The 23,735-nt window shown below is 34.4% G+C and overlaps 3 protein-coding genes across 4 annotated transcripts; 2 read left to right on the top strand and 1 right to left on the bottom strand.

Moving 5' to 3' along the window:
- Nucleotides 1-273: 273 nt before the first annotated feature.
- On the bottom strand, nucleotides 274-9,750 carry LOC142620223 (uncharacterized). Of its 2 annotated transcripts, none has more exons than XM_075793625.1 (9): nucleotides 9,181-9,750; nucleotides 8,038-8,184; nucleotides 7,798-7,935; nucleotides 7,508-7,666; nucleotides 4,735-4,827; nucleotides 3,746-3,862; nucleotides 2,976-3,050; nucleotides 2,539-2,759; nucleotides 274-1,845 (listed from the first exon to the last, which is right to left on the bottom strand). In XM_075793625.1, the coding sequence occupies exons 1-9, from the start codon at nucleotides 9,604-9,606 to the stop codon at nucleotides 639-641; spliced, it is 2,583 nt and encodes an 860-aa protein (XP_075649740.1). In that variant the 5' UTR covers nucleotides 9,607-9,750; the 3' UTR covers nucleotides 274-638. The 2 variants fall into 2 exon arrangements, with proteins under 2 accessions (XP_075649740.1, XP_075649743.1); XM_075793628.1 differs by having other exon boundaries at nucleotides 274-1,824; nucleotides 9,181-9,749.
- Nucleotides 9,751-10,403: 653 nt separating this feature from the next.
- On the top strand, nucleotides 10,404-13,908 carry LOC142605801 (uncharacterized). Its single transcript, XM_075777238.1, has 8 exons — nucleotides 10,404-10,684; nucleotides 10,791-10,840; nucleotides 10,927-10,996; nucleotides 11,078-11,183; nucleotides 11,270-11,336; nucleotides 11,447-11,522; nucleotides 12,690-12,985; nucleotides 13,542-13,908. The coding sequence occupies exons 1-8, from the start codon at nucleotides 10,525-10,527 to the stop codon at nucleotides 13,623-13,625; spliced, it is 909 nt and encodes a 302-aa protein (XP_075633353.1). The 5' UTR covers nucleotides 10,404-10,524; the 3' UTR covers nucleotides 13,626-13,908.
- Nucleotides 13,909-16,296: 2,388 nt separating this feature from the next.
- Nucleotides 16,297-21,852, top strand: LOC142641107 (uncharacterized). Its single transcript, XM_075815495.1, has 5 exons — nucleotides 16,297-16,529; nucleotides 17,320-17,590; nucleotides 19,056-19,161; nucleotides 21,006-21,149; nucleotides 21,296-21,852. Exons 2-5 carry the CDS (start codon nucleotides 17,334-17,336, stop codon nucleotides 21,548-21,550), a joined length of 762 nt encoding a protein of 253 aa, XP_075671610.1. The 5' UTR covers nucleotides 16,297-16,529; nucleotides 17,320-17,333; the 3' UTR covers nucleotides 21,551-21,852.
- The last annotated feature ends 1,883 nt before the right edge of the window (nucleotides 21,853-23,735 follow it).

The following is a 23,735-nucleotide window of genomic DNA, read 5'->3' as shown; positions in this document are numbered from 1 at the left end:
GAGGGCTATTAAAGACGATGAAGGACCACACCATTATGATTTGAGTAAATCTAGCACTGCATAAACTTTTGCCACAACTATTCTATGTGACAGATTGTGATTGATTTATATGTCACTTTCACTTCGACCCAACACTTTTTCTCTACCACTCATAGTCTACCACATGGACAGTTGTGACAAAAATTGTGGATTATTGATTGGTCTTAGAATTTTTGTTATGATTTTTGCTCTTCCAAGATTCTTCAGCCGTGTGTCCCAAACAAGAGATAGAAATAGATACCCAAACAGAAGATGCTTTTCATTTTAGATGGAGACAGTCAACTTCGGAGTTCTCAAAATAAGCACCATAATCAGTCTCTGAATATTTGAAGATTTAAGAAACAGAGACTGCAATCTCACATGAAAATTATATGCAACATTAAAACCTAAGACTATCAACCTAATGCTGAATCTAGATCCTAATTGTCAACAGTAGAGGCAGGAAAGATTATATGCAAACTCAAGAACTAAAGCTAAATGTGATTTATCTGGACATCATGTTTATCAAAATTCATCCCTTCTATCATATTGACCCAGTGTGCCAAATTAGTAACTCTCAGCAATTGTGATCTATCTTACAAGTTTCTGGTAATTCTAACTTAATCAGGTTCCCAACGGTCCTGCTTGTCGATATATTTATCAGAGTTGTAGCTTGACTCAAGGTCATGTGATTTGTGTCTCTGGACATACTGATCTGAACTGTTGGACTCACGACTCCCATCTGATTCCAAATTCTCATTTATGCTATCCCATCTTTTGTGACTATGCATAGAGCCTCTTTCCAGACCAGATTTTTCTATGCTGGATTCCCTACTGTAATATTTATCTTTCAATTTTTTTGCTGGTTCCCCTTCATGATCTGAGTAATCTGACGCTTCATTCCTGTGTCTCGCATGTTTCCTAGTTTGACTCTTGTGTTTTTCTCCATCACTGTCCAACCAATCAGAGCTAAGATTAGTATCATCAGCCCTGTTTTTGCTACCCCCACGATCGTGGTCACGTCTTGAGCTTTTCCTCTTTTTATGATGGTGTCTATCTCGATTGGTGTCCCTATCTGACCACTCTCCTTCAGGATCATGACTTCTGTTCTTGCTATCCTTATGATCATCTGAATGTCCCACTTTCCTCAGGTGTCTTGAGCTTTCACTCCTTTTTCTATGGTGCCTGTCTCTGTCTCTCTCCCCATCTGACCACTCTTCATCAGTATCATGAGTTCTGTTCTTGCTGTCCATATGATCATCTGGATGTCCCACTTTTCTCCTGTGTCTTGAACTTTTGGTCATGTAAGCATCATGTGTTTCCTGGTCTCCATCTCTATCTGACCAATTGCCACCAAATTTTTCTTGGCCTTCACAATCATCCACAAATTTAGCATTTCTGCTGTGTCTTGAGCTTTTCCTAGCATGACCGTCATGAGTTTCTCTATCTTCACTCCTATCTGAATAGCCCCCCTCAGATTTAACTTCATGTGTTCTATGATTGACATCTCTGTTCTGGTGTCTTGAGCTTTTCCTTGCACTACCATAGTACCTATCTTTGTACCTGTCAGACCATTCACCATCAGAATCAGTATCATGACTTCTACTCTTCCTATAATAACTGCCTTTAAAGTTCATATTCTCTCCACGCATATCCTTATCAAGAACTTCCATTTGCTTTCTGTTGTTACTCGTGCGCCCCCTCCGTTGTGTGCTCTTTTGAATATCATTTTTGTTGTCATTTCTTCTACTAGAACCACCACCATTCAAGTAGTCAATCTCTTTGGATTTAGATCTTGAGTAATACCTGCCATGGAAATTCAAGGAACTATAGAATAACATTCAATCATATAGAAGAAACAGAAAGGGGTAGACCAATTTAAAATGCATAAAATATATAAGAGTCGGATGAAACAGAACATGAAATTAGTAAAATTTTGTACAATTAACTAGGTACCATTAACAAGCATTAACACCTAAAGCCAGAATTCTCCAACATTCGTTAAAAAAAACAAAAGCCAACAAACTTGGACTCTGTCTTAAATAACGCCAAAAAAGATTTTGCACGCAATGGCCAAATTAAGAAACTGCTACTCCAGTCAACAGGAAAATTTAGCACATTAAATTGAATATTAGAAAGAGTTTTTTATAGAGCAACATTACAATTGACTACTATTTTTTACCAACCAATTTTATTTCCTTCTTGCATATTGATACATTGTTGTGCACATTGTCTGGCCATATTTTGAACATTACACGATTTACAAATGCCTTCAAAATTTATAAAATTGTTTGACAGCTTGTTGGGATATCTTGGAATGAGAATGTTGAAAAAATAAATCAACACTCCCAATTGAAAGGTTTTGATGAAAATAGATTAAAAAACACTTACTCTGGTCTGTTTATATTGAAAAAGTTTAGGATTACTAAAACATTGAATTGCAAAACATAGTTCAATATACCAGATTTCACAAACACTAGATACTGCATGCTGCATCTACTGCTAAAAGTATATGCACACCTGTCTACATCAGTTAACCTCTTTCTAGAGTGCCTCAGCTGCCCCAAATTTTCTTGCTCCACCTCTTTCTGGTACCCCACTTCATCAGAATAACCAAATAAAGAAGCCATCTTTCTCACCCAATATCTTGGGGGTGGTTTATCAAAATCAGCCCATTCATAGTCTCCACCAGGATTGCGGAAACAGTGGATAAAATTGCATGCAGTACCATGAGAACATGTCTGTAAAGATGCAACAAGAAAGGCCATTAACAAGAACAAAGGACAGAACTCAAAATTAACATAGAAAAGTGACTCAAGATTGATGTTCTTAGATTATTCAAAACAAAATTTTGGAAAATTTCTGTACAAAATTAAAAGCATAACGGAAACCCAAAAAAGACAACAAAGAGAATGCAACTGCCTCAGATAAAAATAAAGGTGATGGGCTGGTTGTACCTTGAACCTTGACTTCATATACTCCCCACAAATGGCAACTTTCCATCTGGTAACATTGACAAATTCACAACTTATCTGCCCAAAAAAAATACCAATATCAATAAACCACCCTCAAGAAACTAATGTTGAATTTATCATTTATTTTTGGTAAGAAGATTTTGACACTAAGGGAAGGGAAGGCAAGATTCAAAATTTTAAACTAGTGACCTCCGATTCATGAGGTGTGGGTTTGAGGTCAAAAAATGAGTGAAGAATTAAAGTCGGGCAGTTAAAAGACCACTATGGATATGACAAAGGAGCAACAAATTATTGATATTCTCATCTGGAACTGGGATAAAAATCTTATTTCAATTACATGTGGAATTGGGACTACTCCAAAAACAAGATTAAAATGATGTTTTAATTTCATAGGACACTCATCTATCAAAGGAAAATCGTATTTATAGTCAAAGGTACAGAGAGAGAGAGAGAGAGAGAGAGAAGAAAAGAGCATACAGATTGTGGAGTATAAAAATCATAATTATCATTACTAAATCCATAAAAACAAGTAGTTATATAACAAAGACACGGCACATTTCAATTAAATGATAAACCATATCAAACACCAAATTTCTACAATAAAAAAGTATACAATATGAAATATGGTAGAGGGTAATACGCTGGGGGATAGAGCCAAGTGCTTGTGCAAGAAATACACTGCCTACTAGCTAAAATAATCTTAGACACTGACTTATATTGAAGAGACTTCACATTTGAAGCAGATGCAATACCTGTTTGCCAGCAAAGTACCGACCATTAATAGAATTATAAACAAGAACAGCTGAATCCAGTGACTTATATTGTACATAGACATTTCCTCGCAAGTGGAATGCACCATTTTTGCACACCTGACAAAGACATGACATTTGTTACTCTAAGATTGGAAATAGATACAAGATTTAAGAAAGTCAAGTTCCAGGCCACATATTGTTGCTCCACAACAATATGCTTTGGGTGTTCTCCCTTTCAACATCCTTAAAGGCAAAATAAGGGAAGCCAAAGAAAATTGCTTAGACATGTTCAAATAATCTTAAGAAGCAAAGGATTTTTGAAGAGTTTCCTTTTCATTGTACTTTCTAGGAACCGACAATGAGCTCTAGTTACTAGCACTTCCTCCCCTTATAAGAATGAGGTGGAGGATGGGGTTGTGGGTTCAATGGGGTCAGTGTGTATCTTACCAATTAAAAATAAAATAAAATAAAAAATTTCCCAGGAAGCAGAAAGCTTTAATACATATCTCGATAGAGTGTAGCATACATGAGTTTAGTAAAAATAAATCTGAAATTTTCATGGACAAAAAATGTTTACATGAGAAAAGAGAAGGGGGGCGGGAGTTTTCTAACATCTAGAATAGGCATTAAGTTAAACCATCCTAAATGAGTAAAACAGATGCTTATTTTCTTGTCAGGATATTTTCTAATCTCAGAGAAAGATATATATATATATATATATATATATATATATATATATATATATATATATATATATAACTCTACCAAAATAAAACAAAAATCCAAACTTTGTGCAGTTTTAGCACCAGATAAACAATTCATATTTAATAAATATAAATAATCAACAAATCCTCAACCAACAAGTTGTTCAATGGACACATATTTGTAATAATCCTCAACCATCCAAAAAACAACATCCCACAATCAGGTGAGAACATGTTACTAACATATTTGGCTTAAAAGAAAATGCATGGACAGCAGCCAACAACCTTAAAATTTACAATTTCCCCAAACTTCAAAAACTCTGTATGCACATCCTCATAAAATTCTTCAAAACAACCTTCCACCTCTTCATCTGTGTGCTGAGAAGGAAAAAAATAAAAAGAAACAAATCAAACCAACATAATTTATCAGATATAAACACATTAGGCACTTATAAGATGATAAGCAACATGATGGATCCTAGTATCTCAATTTCTCAAGATCCATGTGAAAAAGCCTGCCAGCCTCCACAAAATCATGCTCATGGTTTTAACTTTGGCTAATATCCACGACTTTTTGATAATATAAAATCGGGCAGCTATGGAGACTACCCAATTTGAGTTGGTGTAAAATTAGGCCGTGATCAGGAAGTTTGGTCACCTTTTGATAAGACAATAATGAATTAAAAGTTTGGGAAAAAAAAAACTTACGTGGTAAGATAAATAATCTAAAATTCAAACCAAAATTTCTCATAAGTAAGCCATTTTAGATAAAAGATGCATGTACATTTACAGTAGTCAAAAAAAGTTTGTACTCTGCACGTTCAAGAATTAGGACCTATTCAAAATTTGTGCTGCAAACTAGTTCACCCGTCAATTAGCAAACTAAAAAACACAAGAAGATCAATGACATAAACACAAGCAAGCACGTCCATGCGCCCAGACAACATCTCTCTCTCTCTCTCTCTCTCACTGACTGTCTAAGCACACATGTAAAAGAAAAATAGCAAACCAGCATTGGCTCAATTATAATGATAAGAAAAAAGTCCATATAAAAGCTAACTTATCATATTGGACTTAAAATTGACACAAGATACTTCCCCTAAACTGGGGCATGCATATGCAACAATGCAAAAAATGTAGACAAGAGGAGGAAGGATATAGCTAATTTTTTCACATTAGCAACTAGACTTAGTAGTTGGAAGGTTATGCTTCAACCCAAGGAGGCAGATGACTCTCGACTAGTTAGGAGTTAGGACCTTCAGGCAACAGGGACAGAAAGGGATATCTTATGACGCTCAAAAGAGCCACTAAAATTAGGAGGTATGAGAAATTGTAAATCCTGAGAATATATTAAATAACTCAAAAAACTTTGGCATAATAACCCTAGATAGTCCTAATGCCTAATGCAAATGCATAGCATGACAGATTTTGCAGAGTTCATGAGAACATTATACTCTGTATCAAACTTGTGATGCATAAAAACCAAAATAACTAAAGCTAATTAGTCATTTAGTTGGTAATTGGATTAATCATGGTATGCAATGTAAGCTTCCATGAACTATTTACATTTCTCATTATTTAATACACACACACACAAAATAAACATAATTTTTTTGTTTCATGATAGAAGTGACGCATACGCTCTTCATCTTTAACACAAGAAAATGCCAAATGTATCCACATACAAGTATTTGTTGCCTGCATTCTCAAACCTCGCAAGGTAATGGCCATTACCAGCAGAGAGCTCCAATACTCCCAGCCAAAAAATCCACTAGTCGTCAAGGAAAATACTCATGGAGTAAGATAACTATAATAAATTTACTAACAAAAAAATCTCAAATATGAAACCAAACTCGGTTTTATGGAATATAAATAAATGAAGCATAATTATAAAAGAAAAGAAAAAAACCCCTTCCCTTATTAACTATTTTTTAATAAGGAAATTTTTTTTTTTGAAGTTCACAAATGATGGAATAATGGTTTCATTTATATAAGATCAAAGGAGAAAATAAAGAAGAAAGAAATAAAGAAATGAAAGGGTAAAAGGGAAAAAAAAAAATGTAATAATCTAGGAGATGAACAATTACTAGTTTAAAAATAAAAAAAAGGAAGGCATTGTAAGATAACCACCCTTGAGAGCAGCAAGTAGGATACAAAATTGCTAATTTCTTTTACTCCAACCAACCAATGCCAAAACCATGAACCTTCATTGAAGTGAATCTTGAGATGAATTTCTGATTTAAGGTCAAAGAACAGCAACAATAATTCCAAACATGAAAAGGACTGAATTAAGATCTACGTATAATATAAAATCAACCACAGAAAGACTAACACAAATATAAAAGTTTCAAATCATAACATGACCTATGACTAAAATAGCATCTGCATTTAGGATTTACAGGGGAAAAAATGCAAATATTATGCACATATTACATAAGAAAGTATAGGAAGCAGCATGTAGTTCTGCACTGAGCTTACTGTCACATCATGATTTAGCAGCAACAGTAGCTGAAAATCAGTTTGATATGTTTAGCAAGATGTGAACCACATGCTGATGTTGATAAAACACTAATTCACAAAAGGATACACAAGACATAAATCACCAATTAAGATGTGCCAAGTATTGACAAACGCCATCCCTGACATTATTCTGTGCTGCTTATATGAGACACTTATAGTAGCAACAAAAGAACCCAGCAAAAGGAAAAATATATATAGTAGAAACAAAAGAAAGATCTGCACAACCATGATGCATCAACCCAACTTATTTAAAAATGGTTAGAATTATGTGGTTAAATTATTAAATTTATCATATCTCAATAACTTAAGCTTTTGGGACAATCGGTAATTTAACTTGGTATCAAAGCCAGGTTAAGCCTACGCTATTGGGATATGGTAAATTTAATAATTTAACTACGTAATTCTAACAAAAATAAATAAATAAAGTTTTATTTTTGATGATCCCATCTTTAGTTACGCCACACTGTTCAATGACAGTGTAGAAGCTTTAGAGTTATTATCAGGATACAAGAATCACATGAAGGCAGCGTTTACAGACCTCAAGCCCCTCGTCTTGCTCCCAAGCAAGGCCAGGACCATTGTACATATTCCTGATAAGCAGTGTGCATGATTTATCAGGGTAAAAATGAACTCTGCTGCAACGCTGACCAAAACGACAAGCTCCAGTTTTTAAATGGAAAGGACAATGAGCTTTATCCTGCCAAATATACAAGTACACAGCTTAAAGATTAAAGACTATGCACACGTACAAGACAGACATATTTAAAGTAATCATGAGAGAGAGAGAGAGAGAGAGAGAGAGAGAGAGAGAGGACGCATCTGACTAACCTGTTCAGTTCCAAAATTTGGAACTTGTTGAGTAACATTTTCAATGATCTGTTCTGCTGATAATTTGGGTGCATTCTTATAATCAGCAAATGCTTCAGACTGTGGAGGAAGAGGATTTGACGTAGGCCTATCAGCATTCTGCAGAGTAAATGATAACCTCTATGAATCTTCACATCCAAAACATAATACACACCACAAAGACAATTAATCTAAATTTAGTTGATGATTGACATAGCATACGTCTATTCTTTGTTGGTTGGCATCCTTCTTTGGAACCTTGACCCTTTTCTTCTTGACAATGATCTCGTTTCCTTTCCAGATAATCTCAGCAGGCCCTTCTACGTATTCCCAATCGTCATCCTCATTGAGCTCATTTTCATTTTCAGCCTGCCATATTATGCAGAGCAATTTAGAAAAATCATTTCTGATATACAAAAAGAATCTCCTCCTAAATTACAAGAAAACCATTATGAGTTGCTGCCATAATAGCATTCTTAAACATCAATTCTCGCTTTTGAAAAAAACGTATTCACAAAAATGATGGCTATTCTTTGTCCCTGATGAAACCCTTCATTTTAAAAATTAATCAAATCCACGTATCCTTAAGATAACCATGTATAAAGACTACAAGTTTACGATATACTTGACTCACGAAAACCAAAAAACAATTAGCAACAACCAAAAATATACTAAGCATCATCTACGCATCTCTAAGTCAAATTCCCAAGTTTGCATTTAGATTTGAGGGTTTCAAATTCCCTTGATTTGAGCTCTGAGGAATTTTGCTCTAACAAAATCATCTACACCTAATCGTTTCAAATCTACATATTAATAAGGCTCAAATCCATACATGAATTTCATCAAATAGAAAGAAAAAAAATCTGTATCGATTTTCTATTCAAGTCATTTAAACTAAAAATTGAAATACAAATCCTTTTCTTCAAATTCTTCCATTCAAACAAACTATAAATGAGATCAAAGCAACCGTAACCTCTTTTCTTTCACATCCCACACTTCTTCCCTAAGCTACAAGATAGCAATTGAAGTGGTTTCAAAACTAGCTTCTTTTATTCCGCATACTTTTCTCATCATTCAAACAGAATCACAAACTTAAAAATAGAACAAAACAACAAGTAAGAACAGCCAAATTTTTATAAGCCTATTTTCTTTCTTTTTCCCACACTTCCTCAGCAGCCAAACGAAACCGCAAACAAACTCAACATTTATTCTACATGCTTTCTCATCATACAAACAGAACCGCAAACTTAAAAACACAGAATAATACAACAAAAATAAACGCATTTTCCTTTCTTTTCTTTTATTTTCCCACACTTTCTCAGCATCCAAACTGAAACAATGATCAAATAGAAAAACAAACCTAACCTGTTGTTGTCTTCTCGAATCTTCTTCAAGAGCCTTCTTTCTTCGCTCCTCCTCTTCTTCCTCTTCCTCCTCCTTCTTCTTCTTCCTCTCCATGGCTTCGATCCACGCCTTCTCTCGCTCCTCGAACTCCTTCCTATCCCTCTCCATCCTCTCCTTTTCCTCCTCCTCCATCATCCTCAGCTTCCTCTGCTCCTCCGGATCGTTCAGCCTCGCTTCCTCTTCCTCTCGCTCCTTCTCCGCCATTTCCTTCCTCACCTGCTTCCTCTTCATCTTCTTCTTCGCCTTCCTCTTCTCCTTCCTCCTCATTCTCTCGGCCATCCCCTCCGTCTCTTTTCGCACACTCTCTTCTTCGACTTCCTCCATCATTTCACGCTCTTCTTCTTCTTCTTCATCTTCGTCTTCCTTGCCTGCTATTGGCTCTGCCATTAGGTTCTTATTACTATGACAGAAGAGAATCGCGCTTGCGAGAAATTTTCCCGGAAAGTTTTGGTCGAGAAAATTCGATGCACACAAACAAACAGAGCCCTCTCACTCAATCATTCACTACCAGAGTTTACAATTTACAAAGAACTCGCCAATTATGAATCATTTTATGATGGTAATGAAACGCACCGTTTAAATTCCCTCTTAAACGCGCCGTTTTCTCTCGTTAGTGGTAAATAGCGCTTTTATTTAAAATGGGCTGAGGAAGATTTGGGCCCCCTTCCTTTGTAGCTCTGGCCCCCCTCCAAAGTTCATGAACCATCCCAGCCGGCCAGCCCAAGAGCGGAGGAGCCCATGTAAATCTCAAAGTGAGAGGCGAGAGAGACCCATCTCGCCGCCATCATGCGAGACCAATCTCGCAGATCCAAACGGCCACACCAACGCTGCCACGCGAGACTCAGAGTTTGTAGAGATTATAGAATATATTAGTGTAGTGTTTGACTGTTTGTTGGTAAATGATTATATCTTAATATATTAAAAAATAATGATTTTTGTATATTTGTCTGGATAGTTTTTTAATACTATATGGAAGCGTATTTGAATATCTCCAGCCTCCAACTTGAAATCCTAAGTCCGTCTCTGCTTACTCTTATCTCAATACTTTCTTTATAATTCCCTAGAATTTAAGTGCAGGGCAAAATGATTTAGTCTTTGGTTAGCGCCAAAATGTTGCTTTATAATTGCATTATCTCCTTAGTGAAAAAAATAAAATAAAATAATAATGGCAAAATTCTACTTTGGGAAGCAAAAATGTATTGCACTGTTTTAGTGTTTGTATATAGTACTAGAAGGCTGCCATATTTTTATTGTGGCTTTTGAAAGTTGAGTTAAGCATTTAGGTAATTAGAGAGAGAAGAGAGAATGGGTTTGCCAGATGCACCAGGAGATTTGTCGTCAGAAGTGGATGTTGAAGCATTCAGACGCCTCTTCCCTCTTCGTTTTTACGAGCGTCATCTCACCGAATCTATAAGGCCAGATGGTAGGCCGCTTGGAAGAGCTAGAGATACAACTATAGCCCTTGGTTAGTTATCGCTTCTGTGATATGGGATTTTACTGTATCATTGTTTTTACTCAAAAAACTGAAATTTCTCAATCCTTTTTTTTTCTTTCCAAAAACAAAAATCAAGGAGCTGTTGCATCTGCTGAGGGTTCAGCATTGGCAAAGATTGGTTCAACTGTTAGTGCCTTTCTCTTACTTTCTCTCTACATTTTGTTTTGGGCTTTGTGATCTAATAACTCAAAAATTATTGTTCCTTTGGATAGACAATGTTGGCTGCTATTAAAATGGAAGTAATGACTCCTTCCATGGACTCACCAGACCAAGGCTGCATAGGTTGACTATTAACTGCATATTTTCATATATATATATATTTTATATATGGGGATGTCAATGTGTAAATCTTTGTCATTTCAGCTATTGATTTCCACATGCCTCCAATTTGTTCTCCAATTGTTAGGCCTGGGAGGCCAGCTGAGATAGCACCAGTTGTGTCAAAACAATTGTCTGACACTATTTCAAGGCATGTAATTAATGTTACTTTCTTAGCTTATTCAACATAAGTGTTAACTTTACTGTTAGTGACTAGTTATATATGTGCTGTTGCAGTTCTGGCATGATCAACTTGAAAGAGTTATCCTTGGTCAATGGAAAAGCTGCTTGGATGGCATACTTGGTAATTTTATCTGCTTGAATTTCAGCAATTTCTTTTGGACAAATTATTAATTATAATGGTCCTTTTTCTCTATTGGATCATAAAGAAAGACTCAAAGTCATATCTTGTAGGACATATACTGTTTGGATGCTGATGGTGCTCTCTTTGATGCTGCTTTACTATCAGCTGTTGCTGCATTTTCTCATTGTAAGATTTACATTTTTTCTGTCATTTGGTATTGTCTGTGACCTATTTAGATGCTAGCAACAGGCCTAACAGAAGCCTAGAAAATTTATCATACTTGCACACAACTCAACACGCCCCAAAAATTTGAATCTCGATTATACTGTTTCCTTAACCTTTCCTGATGTATTGATGGTGAAGAGAGGCATGACTCTGGTTCTTACCCTATGTATGTAGCTTGATCATACTTGGTTATGTATGTGAGATTATGCCTTCTTTTCCCTGTTCAAATGTATGTTGCAAGTTTTACAATGTTTCTGTTGGTTGTGTTTTACCTTTTGGTTTACTTGGAGAAACTGGGTAAATGCACATCAGTTCTTTTATTTATCTTATCGTACAAGCCCTGTAGAAAGCTTCTTGATTGTATGGCGCAAGTCCAACCATGTATTGGACCTCCACCAATTTAGTGGTTGAAATTTTTGGATAGTGTTAGACAATTTTAATTTGAGAATTTTCTGTCACATGATCTCCCAAAAATATTTTCATTGTCCAAGCCAATGAGCTCCAACTTAAATTGTATCTACTATCATGATAAGAACAAATTTTTACCAGTCAAAACCTAGTGGTTGGAAGCTTGGGATGAGCTATAAATCCAAACATCTGGGGCTTGATTCTCACTAGGAGTTCCACTGAATTACTCCTCAGGGTGGGTGGCCCTGCCTTGGTGAGGTTCCACGTTGTTAAAAAAATGTCATTATAAGAACAACATGGAGGGTAAGGTTGTGGGTTCAAATTCAAAACCCATTGGGTATGCGTGTAACTTACTAATCAAAAGGAGAGAAAAGGGGTGAGGTTGTGGGTTTAGAACTCACTAGATTTATGAATAACTTACCCCAAAAAAAAAAATCATAGTCTAATTGCTTTGCTAGAATTAGATGGTCTAAAATTGATTTGTTTTATTGATATCATAAACTATGGGTGGGATCAGATTTATTTATTAATATTTTTTGTAATCCAAGTTAGTGATAGATTGGGTGTTTGTTAAAGATTTGTTTCTCAGTTTCAAGTTTTTATAACTACATAAATTTTTTCAATTCATATGTTTGCATACATATGAATGCAGATTTAACTCAAAATATTTAACTATACCTGCAGTACCTTATTTGTTATAAAATTTTCCATGCCTTGCAGTACAAATACCTGCAGTTTCCCTAAATGATGATGGTAAAATAGTTGTTGTGTCTGAGGAAAATGGAGGAAAGCTGGAAAAGGATGCTGTTAATAAAGAGAGGATGAAACTGACGCTGAAAAGCATTCCTTTCTCACTAACATGCGTACTTCACAAGAATTATATCTTGGCAGACCCCACTGCAGAGGAAGAGTCCATCATGGAAACTGTTGTTACTGTGGTTTTGGATTCTTCAAGTCAACTTGTTTCTCTTTACAAGCCAGGTGGACCAGTTCTCGCCTATACATCTGCTATCCAGGTTAGATTTCACCATTAAAGACACATTTAAAGGATCCATCAAAAGTGCCAATTTGTTGATCAATTTTAGTATGTTCCAAACTTTGGTTCTACAATATACTCAGTTAAACCATAACAATTATAGCAGAATGCTTTTTGATTGTGGGGAATATGATCATAATATATCTGAAACTAAATTGTAAAAACTGGTTGACTTTGATTCCATCCTTTTGTGGAATCAAATGGGAATCCAGGACTCAATACGTTGTTGGAAGTTTTGAATTATTAGACCTTTGTGTAGAAAAGGAATTAAAATTTTGAAATGGCTGGGAAAAAAGTTATGATGGCATTATACTTGATCAAATTCTGAACTAATCACCCCCCACCCCCCTACCAAAAAAAGAAGAGAAAAGACTCAGTGGAGACCATTTTTATACTGGTTTATCCAATTTATGCACAATTGTTCCAAGGAGCATATATCAGTAGATATTTGCCAATGCCCTTTTAACAATGACCTGTGCAAATACAAAGAAAGTTATTAGCTGAATGCTGATGATGAAGAGTTGCTGTTGTTTCAGGATTGTGTTGCATTGACAAGGCAAAGAATGAAGGAACTACAAAAGATTTTAGATGAAGCCAATTCTGGTATGGAGGTTGATTAGTGCAGTTAATGAGTTTGGCTGTTCTCTTTCGCAGCTATATCTATTTATTCTTTGTTTTCTGTAGTGACATTGTTAAATTTATAAAATTGAAAGGTGTTTTTTATTTTTTATTTTATCTTGGTTGCACAAGTGGAAGAGTTTGTTCTTTGCATTTTGAGAGAAATCGTGTAACATTTTTTTATTCTCGAGGGTAAATCAAATGTGACTTTCATAAAGAGGTTTTGTATATAATAGTAATTTTATGAGACTCCAAGATAAAGTCATCTGTAAATCTATTTGAAAAGTTAAAGGCATCTGTAATTATAATAGTAATTTATATATATTCATCAGTACATGTGCCTGGTACCTAGGTTCTTTATAGTAATGTATATATGTATATATTCATCAGTACTTCTTACTTCAAATATGCCTACATTGGATTAATCACCCACCATTAGACAAAATAATACTTCCATATTTTTCGCTTTGAAGGCTTTTTATTTTATTTTTTTATTATCAATTTTCGCAAGTGGGAGAAGAGGGATCTAAACCTTTCTTCTCATAAAAGAGAACAAGTAAAGCCATTGAGTTCAAGGCTCTTGGAAATCCATAAAGGAATCCATAGTTACCTTATTTTTTTGGGTTGTAAAATTTAGCGTTCCTTCCCTTTTATTATTATATTAATAAAGACAATAAGTAGTTTGAATCTCTTCTTCCTCCAGCCTTGGGGTCAAAACTTAAATAAATTAAATAAAAAAAAAAATAGAAAGGAAAAAAACAATAAGGTCAAAGATCACTTGCTGTTGGATCTTGATGGAAATGTTTGCAGTCTAGACATGGTTTAAAACTTCTTGATGTTCGATGCAATTATGAACTAATTGATAAGGTAGCATATAAGAACTAGTTGATAAGGTAGCATATAAGAACTAGTTGATAAGTTAATGTATAAGACATGGTTTGAAAAATGTAGTGTGTAAGAAATTAAATATCCAAGGGATTAAACTTCTTGTTTGCCTTTTTTCTCAAAAATGAAAATTCTTGTTTTCTTGTCTTTTTTTCTTTAATAAGCTTCCGTTTGGGAGGAGGGAATTGAACGAAATGAAAATAATAATTTTAGAGTATTGTTTTTTTCCCTTGTTTGGGAGTTTAATAGAGGAAATGGAAAATCCATTTTCTTGTTTAGGAGTTTAAGTAAAAAAGAATAAAATTGGTAGGAGGGAATACTCATTACTTTTTATTTCCTTAAAACCTTAAATTTTCATTTCCTCAAAATTGAGAGGAACTAGTGGATATCCCGCGCAATATACGGTGCATTTTGAGAAATTTAGTAAAAAATTATTTATAATCCATTGATTTCATGAATACTATTATTGTTTATCATAATTAAACTATGAAGTTTTCTAGTAAAACAAAAGTGAAACTAAATAAATTGGGGGAAAATTTCTTATAATTCATTCAACCAACAAATGTCACCATATTATGTTCACATTGTCACCTACAAATCTGGTGGTTCTTAGGTATCTTTTTTGTATGATTTATTCTTTATATATAGATTTTATAGTATTAATTTCTATATTTCTTATACCACTAAAGTTTCTATCTCCACTATATGAACATCTATAATTTGTATGTCAGTGAAAGTAGTTTTTCTTTAGTTTCAGAATTGATACGAGATAAAATTAAGGCCCATTAATATTTTAATTAAATAAAAGTTTGATTTTCTAAGACCTTAATTATAATAGGGTGAAAATTGAAAGAATGATATCTTAATCAATTAGCTATAAAATTTGCTAAAATACAACAACAAAAATAATAATGTCATAATGATGCAATAATATCAATTAGCTATAAAACATTTTTAATTTGTACTCTCCTTATAACACTAAACTACGTCGTATTATAAAATATTAAATATTAGTATTTATAAATTATTTGTGTAGAATTACACTAGTTTAGTGGTAAGACACACATGTGATAATATTTTGCCCAAGTTCAAACCCACTACGTCGTTTTATAAAATATAAAATATTACTATTTATAAAATATTTATGTAGAATTACATTAGTTTAGTGGTAAGACACGCATGTGACAATATTTTTACTTTCCTTATAACCCAAAACTACAACCTTTTATAAAATATTTATGTAGAATTACACTAGTTTAGTGGTAAGATACGCATATGATTTCCAAAAAGTTGTTAGCATAAGGTAAAACTCAAAGAGAGGTTTAAATTTAATTATTGAATTATTTTCCAAGATTCAATTTAACTTGTTAGATAAAAGTTGTCAACTATAGCTGGTACCTATGCCTGTTTGTTGTGGTTTTCTTGCTACTGAATGTGGCAGTCAATTTCCAAATCTTGATTGCTTCACCTCATTTTATAATTGAAATTAACAATGGTAGAATGAGACCTTAGAACTCATTTTACGAAAGTGCCAGACCTGATTTCCTTCTTAGCAAAAACCCATGCTAGAAATTGTCTAATAGCATCAAGACATTGTTTAAGGCGTAAAAACTAAAAAGTTAAAAAAAACAAAAAAGAAAAAAAAACAATAACACAATTAATTAGTTTTTAATTTTTGGATAATCAAAATTAAAAGCAATACACAGTATTCTTTTTTGTTTTGGTCAAACGAAACGATACAATAAAAAAACAACACAACCCAAGCTGTAACTAAAATCATTATGCAGAACTTTCAGCTCTTGAAAATTGAAATTCAATGAAGAGAGACTCTCATCACTAGCCCAACAGCTCTTTAGTCTCTGCTTCAAAATAGGCTTCAAAACTCACGGTTCCATAGACCCAAAGCCCACAAATTGAACTCGCTCTCGCTCTCTCTCTCTCTCTCTGAGCCAAAATCCCCAGTTGGGACGCACGCTGTATCTCTCGCCCACAGCGAGCCTTTAACCATTTTTCTTGCTTAGGTACTCCTCCGCTCTCTCTCTCTCTCTCTCTCGATTTTTTTTTTTTTTTCTAATATATGCTATAAATTATTGTTGCATTTGAATCTTTATCAGTAACTTTCCAATGCTGTGTTCTGTTTGTTGAGAAATTTTAGTACAAGAATTTTTTAAATTTTTTGGTCTCAAAACAATATTTACGAAGCCATGTATGAGTTCGTGACTTGAATAGAATAGAATAGAATAGAATACCCAATTTGGGTGCGTTATGTGTAAATTTACCAACAACAAAAAAGAAAAAAGTAGCTTGGATAAAATGAGAACATGGGTTCTCTTGATTTTGCGTTTTTATTAAGTTTCTTGGCTTCCAAATGGAGCAACACACAGAATAGAATTGCGGATTTGTGATGGGTGGCTATTGGTGATATTTTCATGCCCCTTGTCAGTCCTTATTAAAACAGTGTTTTGCTGGGACAAAGTTTTGCCCCAAACACTCAAATTTGAGCAAAATGTTTTACAACAAAACAAAAGGCACTTTAGTATTTGGTTTGTATACTATAGGATGAATTAGACAGATTCACTTTATAATTATCAATATCAATAGGCCTCTAATCCTACCCTTTTTCAAATCCAAAGCCCAATTTCTTGTTGGCAAGCACAGTATGAGAGGTTTTATGCTCAAAATTATAACCCACAATTCTCAGTTTACTTTGCCATGCAATTTGTTAATACAGAGTTTCGGCTGTTTTATGAAAATTTATAATGATATGTTTGAATTATTTATGTCTAACTGTAATCATTAATCCCTTTGAAGCTATTGCTGTTTTAATGGAGGGAGGAGACAGCTTGATAGATGCCATCTATGAAGAGGATAACTTAGAAGGCATTGATGATGTTGAGATGCTTGATGTTGAAGAAGGAGAGTTGGTGGAGCCCAATTTACATAATGAAAAGGGAAAAAGCAGTGGTGGAGATGTCAATTTAGAAATTCAAGGATCTCAAAGTAAAAATCATGGGCTTCGGGCCAGAAAGAAGAAGAATAGGAGAAAGAAGGGTGGCTCAAGGCCAGTTACAGACATAAACAGGTAATGTTCTGCTAAAGTTGGAAGAAATGGTTTTGCTTTGTTTATATTAATGAAACTTCTGTCTTTATTTAGTTACTTCTTGTACATGGCTCCTTGATTCGCATATATGTTTATAATATAGAATTTCATAATTCTAGTAAGCTTTTATGTCATCGCGTATTGATTAAAGTATTATAGAGTTGTTTCAATTTAATCACATCACTTGTTTGTGGTTGTTCCCTTTGGCATGTGATGCATGATGACCAAACAGTCTTGGCTACCTTTGTCTAATTTGTTTAGTGTTTTCAAGACTCAACAGCAAAACAATTCATTTATAATCCAATAGATATGCAATTTTTCTTCTTTGCTCCTGTTTTCATATGATGGAAGAATGTATTATCCGCTCTCTCACTTATGTTATCTGACTTAAGGTTTCCTTAGGGAATCTCCAATAGATAAGGCAAAGCCTACTTTTTTTTTTTTCTCCCAAATTTGGAGAGCTAGCCAAATATGTTGCTCCAACAGACTTGCTAGTTGCCATCCACTAGGAAAATTTTGTAATTGCTAGAGTCTCTCCAAATGTGGAGGGCCAATGTAGCTCTCTATGCTCATTTTCATCCATTATTTTAAGGTAAATTGCACTAAGAGTCTAAGACCCCTGTAAATTTTATGATGTTGCAATTAGAACCCCCTTAATTTATTTTTTTCACCAATATGGTATGGTAACATTGATACTGTACCAAATAAACCCCTTCTGTCAACGCCTTTTCAATGTCCTAACAAAAAGATGATGTGGCAGCACAGGATTTAGAAAACAAAAAGCTTCAAGCTTTATTATTTTCTTCCTCTTATCCTACATTTTCTCAGCAACCAAACACAAACTTGATAAAAAAAAAATCACCTTCAGAATAGAAAATTTTCCAAGCAAGCTGAATGCCTGAGAAAATGCTATTCAAGAAAAAAAAAATACTATTAAAAAGAAGCAACAATGTACTTTAGAAATCCACTTCCAAAACAACTAATCAAGCTAAAAGTTCCTGAGAAAATCAATCCCAGAAAAAGTAACAATGGAAAGTTGAGCTAGGAACCCCACCACAACCACCTTTGGCAACACCACCACCACAACAGTCGCCACACACAAACGTGTCATGAAATGAATCATAAAAAATCAAAGCGCAGTTTGCAATTTCCAATTTCTACTAAACTCTCAAATCTACAATCTCAAAGATCAATGTGATTCAATCTAAAAAACAAAAAAACAAGAAAAACCCTACCAATGGAAAGGTGGCTTGCTAAAATAGATAAGTTACTTTTTAGCTAAAATTTGGCTCACTTGCTGGAGAATCGGAGATGCTGTTATATGCAATAAACTTCGCAAATGGTGTACAAATTTATCAAGATTTTTTAATTATTTTATGCATTCAGTTTAGAAGGATTTTTAGTAGCTCATGCTTTGGTCCTGAAATTTCTTAACTTTCCCTTGCAGGTTTGTGTTAGATACATGTAGGCGTTTGAAAGAGAGAAAATCATACATGGTATATACGGCTGTAGGTTGTTTGGGAGTTTCTGCATTAAATGATCTCGTCAAAGAGGTAATATACCTTTCATGCAATCTAGTGCTTCATTCTCAGGAAAAGCACAATAGATCAATTATAATAAGCAGCAAAATGGTTTGTCTGAGTAAATAAAATTATTTGTCTTCAAGCTTAATTACATAAGAGAAACTACATTCTATAACTTAACCCTGATATTATTGTTTGTTATTATTTGCCTTGGTATAGGCAATGTGGAATTATTTTCGGCTGCTTTCATTGTCTTCTTCGAATATTGAGTATGGTCCCCATTTGATTATTAGCCTTTGCTAGGTTCTTGTTCCTTTCAACCTTCTTCCCTCAGCTGTATAATTTTTATATCCATCCTTCCTGTGGTTATATGCCTTCGATGGGGTTCTCGTTCCTGGCAACCTTCTTCACTTGTCTATATAATTTTTATATTCATTCTCTTCTGACTCCTTGAATACCGCTAGACCTCGTAATTGTTATTGGGTAAATGGTCTCTGCAATTGAGCTGCTTTGTGGATACCCTAAACTTCATTTTACTTCTTGAGCCATCTGCCTCTTCTTCTGGTGCTTCTTTAGATTGTAATATTAAGGGGAAAATAAATCCTTTGGTTTGGAGTCGACGGATATGATATGCTTGCTTCTTGTGAGGAAAGGTGAGAATTTTGGTTGTGCTTGAATTTGGACCAGCCTAGGGCTGAAAATGCTTGCTAGCCAATCTATTTAAGACCATACAGCCGTTCGTAGTTTCTGATGCTCAATATTGTTTCCCTACCCTTGCAGATTTCTCTTGCAGAAGCCATTTTGCTCATTTCAGTCGTGCTCTGAGCTGTGATGTCCTCTGGCTGAAACACTTCATGATTTGCTGTTTGTGTAGGTTGATGTCTTTTTTTCCCCTTGTTTTATCAGTCAGTATGCATGTAAAAAATAATTTCTCACGATAGGATTACATGTATTTGATATTTGTTTTTTGATTGAGAAAGGTGTCAACCGAGTTTGCAAATCAGAAATTTCTCAAGTGAACCCGAACTTTCTTTTTAATAAATACTCTAGACTGAATTACTAATAATAAATAAATATTTTAAACTGTTAATTTGGAAGATCACCATTTTTTGATTGAAAGCATGTGTCAATCATGTTTTCTAGTCAGAAATTCATAAATTTCTCAAGTGAAACCACAGATTTGTTTCAATGGAAGATTTTTTTTTAGCTGATCATGTGGGCATACTATTACATATCGTGTTATTATCCTTTAGGCTGGTAATTTATTTGTGTGTTAATTGTTTTCTTCTTTTTCCTTTTTCCCTTTTGTTCATTATGTACATTCCATTGAATCTTCTACAATGTGATTGTAGCAACTGTTTAGAAGAAGTGAGGACTAGATAGACCATTGACTTAGAGAAAAAGATTCTTATAAATCAATGGATTTAGGGTTTTCCCGAAGTTGCTGTGTGTGTGTGTGTGTGTGTTTTTCAAGGCTAGTAGTGTGCATAAGTTGGAATAGGAGTATGAATTTACATTATGCACGTTATATTTTATGCTGTGCTTAGGCACAGTCCTATATTGAAACATTGCCTAGCCTTGCTCAATAGCTTTTGGGCAATCATGATTGAGTGCTATGCAGGGACAGCTGACTGAAATTTTCTATCATTAACATATTTTACCTATTTTACAATGTAGAAAGAGGGCATATCTTTATTGAAGTAATCAAATCTTATAACTAGTTTCTATGTATTTGCGATCTTGATTGCTTGTAGGTATTTGATGAGGAAAGTGTCTGCTGACTCTTAATATTGTTACAGTTGTTCTCTTTTACTTTCCCCCAGTACATGCCCCTGTGCAGTTCAGTTATCTTTTACTGATTGTGAGATTTTCAGGTGGATGCAATTCAGGCTTGTGGAGGTCAGATGACTGCTGATGGCAGCCGCTGTCGAAATGGTGGTGGCATATTATGGAATATCATTAAAGCACGAGAACCAAAAGCCTACAAAGAGATAATGAAAAAAGTGCAGGAGTTTGAGGCAAATAACCTTCCTTTGTGTCATAACGTTCTTTCATTGGCTGCATTTTATTATTCCCGAATATAAAATTACAATATCACAACAGCTTTCATGATGATTTTTGAAGTGAATATAAAGTGCTGACTTTTTTTTTAATCATTACGCAGAAGCAATTCAAGCCACGAAATAATAGACGAGGAGGGGAGCCAAAGAAGGAAGGTAATTCACCAGGAACCACCCATTCATTTGCGGAAGGTACTCCTGCCACTTTTTCGGATAATTCCCAGCCAATATCTCAGATGCAAAATGAGCAGACAAATACTGGTGGTATTGAACGAGTGTCTGTTCGTGATAGATTAAGGATCCCAGTGTCTTATAATGATGACCTTCTTGGAGAGGATACGAAGGGTGATGCAGCTTGATTTTTGGATCATAAGAACTTTACATGGCTTGGTATTGTAGGTTTCATTCCCAGATGAGGTGCCAGATTATTGTGGTGTTTATGCCATAGATGAAACAAAATGTTCCAACCCATTTCCATTTGGGTGGGGGTGGGGATGGGGGATATTCCTTGTTTTGTACAAGAGGGGCTGCTGCAGTATTGATGATATTGGATTTTGTTTTAAAAGAAAATTTCCAATAGAATCTCAATTGATGAATGATCCTAATCACCATTTTTTGTGATGTATTCATTGTTTTATACCCACTAATCCTTTTTTATGGTGGATTGTTCGTGATTTATTCAATTGATTCTCTTGCTACTCTTTGTTATTTTGGATGAATATATATTATCTTGTTACTCAACAGGTACTGAAAGCAATTGTTGTGTATTCCTTTTCCACTCAACTAGTTTTGTTATCCTCAGTTGTAGCCCGGATTGTACAGTTTCAGATAACTCAAGATAGTGCCAAGGACAAACCATACCAGGAATGGCCATAATTAGAGGAAGAAAGGCTGTTAGTTCAGGGTCGGGGCAAAACTTAGCAATGTGGTTGTTATTCCTTCTCAATTCTTATTGGTAAAGATAATACTATTGGTGTTGCATTTATCAATGTGGCTGTGTTTGAATTTAATTGTCGAATTTCACCCAAGTTTTAGAACGCAGTGAAGGTTAAGACTTAAGACCTGGCTGTAAGTGGGTGATCAACTGGATGTCAGTAACTCCATTTTTGGTGATTCCTTCCTATTTTCATTCTTAAGCAATCTAGTCAAATAAACATAAACGTGATTCCCTCGAAACTAAACTAAAAATACAAACACAATTAGTCTGTTTTTTGGATGATCATAATCTAAACCAATACAACGATTCCTTTTTGTTTACCTCCTAACCCAAAAACTATAATAACTGTAAACAACTTTTGTCATCAGCTCTTGAAATCCTATCCAACAGTTAGCTCCACACTCTCACTCTCACGGTTCTCTTTAATCTGCTTATCCTTCTTCTTTTGCAAGTTAGGCCAAGGCTTGATGGGCTTGGTCAAGAAACGATCCAACAGAGAAGTCTAGAGGGGTTGTTTATTTGCCAATTGCGTGATTTGTTTGCTTCGTGTCACAAGGGTGTGCGCATATTTAGTGTTTGTTTGGCAACAGCTTATCTAGCTTTTCGATGAAATTTTTTGTTGAAAGTACTATGCCTTGAAAAAGTGAAAAAAGAGCAGGAAAAAGTAAGGTTTTAAAAAAATGTGTATAAAAACTAAAAGCTAAAAGCTAAAGCTAATGTGAAATAGGCTCCTTATATTAAAAAAAAAAAAAAAAAACCCAAACATTCTTTGATAAATAAGTTGAGATCTTACAAGAATTATCAGCCTCTCTTGGCTAAGGCATCGGTATTTGCCCAATTTCAAAGAAATAGATAAATTTAAAAGAGTATACACAATTACCAAAAAATTTATTTAAAAAAAAAAAACACTTCTCATGCATAAGTTACTTCTGGTGATTATAGCAGAGGAAATTTTTCATGAATTTTTTGCAGGGGAGGTTTTATTTTATTTTAATAAGATGTTTATATTATTTTAATAAGATGAATGTTAAAATAGAGTCTTTGATGTTGGGTGTTTTGTAAAGTAAGTTGTTAAAATAGATAAAATTGCTCTCTAAGTTGCTAAAAGCTTTATTTTGTAACTTTCTTATTGTGAATGCTCGTATGCAGCCAAAAGTAGCTATGTACTATAGCTCTGAAGGTAAAATATTTAGATATACCTTCACTATTGTAGCGCATTTATTGTATTTTGGTGAAGCTAAAATAGTAATATAGCTATTTAGCTTCACTATTGCTAGTGCTCTTACAATTTACAAATGTGCAGGCCAAAATGGCCAAATACAATCTCTGGCCAAAATATTGTCACGGTGGCACTTGCTAACTTAGATAATTTTAACTAAAAAATGCCACGTGAAACTCGAGTTTGTAAAACTTGAGTTCCTTGTAATTTGTTACTTGAATTTATAAAACTCGAGTACCACAAAATTGAGATCCATATCTCTAAAACTGAGATCCTCGTCTTTAATGGCATGTTGAACTAAACATAACCATATGTTTACGTTTATGTGTTTAACTATATCTTTTACTAACATCTCAAGTCTAAAAGAGTCGGTTTTGCGTCTAAAAAT

This window comes from Castanea sativa, chromosome 1 (genome assembly GCF_040712315.1).
Source record: "Castanea sativa cultivar Marrone di Chiusa Pesio chromosome 1, ASM4071231v1".
Classification (NCBI taxonomy): Eukaryota; Viridiplantae; Streptophyta; class Magnoliopsida; order Fagales; family Fagaceae; genus Castanea; species Castanea sativa.
Note: the sequence above shows the minus strand (reverse complement) of the source record. Positions and strands in the feature narration are given on the sequence as shown.

What these genes read in the sequence shown, in the direction of transcription:
- LOC142620223 (XM_075793625.1), bottom strand. Translation starts at nt 9,606, where the DNA reads ATGGCAGAGCCAATAGCAGGCAAGGAAGACGAAGATGAAGAAGAAGAA. An exon ending in GGGAAATTGTAAATTTTAAG is followed by an intron (nt 3,863 to 4,734) that starts GTTGTTGGCTGC and finishes TGTCTTTGTCAG; the next exon opens with GTGTGCAAAAATGGTGCATT. An exon ending in AGGTTAACTGATGTAGACAG is followed by an intron (nt 1,846 to 2,538) that starts GTGTGCATATAC and finishes GTTATTCTATAG; the next exon opens with TTCCTTGAATTTCCATGGCA.
- LOC142605801 (XM_075777238.1), top strand. Translation starts at nt 10,525, where the DNA reads ATGGGTTTGCCAGATGCACCAGGAGATTTGTCGTCAGAAGTGGATGTT. An exon ending in TTGTCTGACACTATTTCAAG is followed by an intron (nt 11,184 to 11,269) that starts GCATGTAATTAA and finishes GTGCTGTTGCAG; the next exon opens with TTCTGGCATGATCAACTTGA. An exon ending in CTGCTTGGATGGCATACTTG is followed by an intron (nt 11,337 to 11,446) that starts GTAATTTTATCT and finishes CATATCTTGTAG; the next exon opens with GACATATACTGTTTGGATGC.
- LOC142641107 (XM_075815495.1), top strand. Translation starts at nt 17,334, where the DNA reads ATGGAGGGAGGAGACAGCTTGATAGATGCCATCTATGAAGAGGATAAC. An exon ending in CCAGTTACAGACATAAACAG is followed by an intron (nt 17,591 to 19,055) that starts GTAATGTTCTGC and finishes TTTCCCTTGCAG; the next exon opens with GTTTGTGTTAGATACATGTA. An exon ending in AAAAAGTGCAGGAGTTTGAG is followed by an intron (nt 21,150 to 21,295) that starts GCAAATAACCTT and finishes ATCATTACGCAG; the next exon opens with AAGCAATTCAAGCCACGAAA.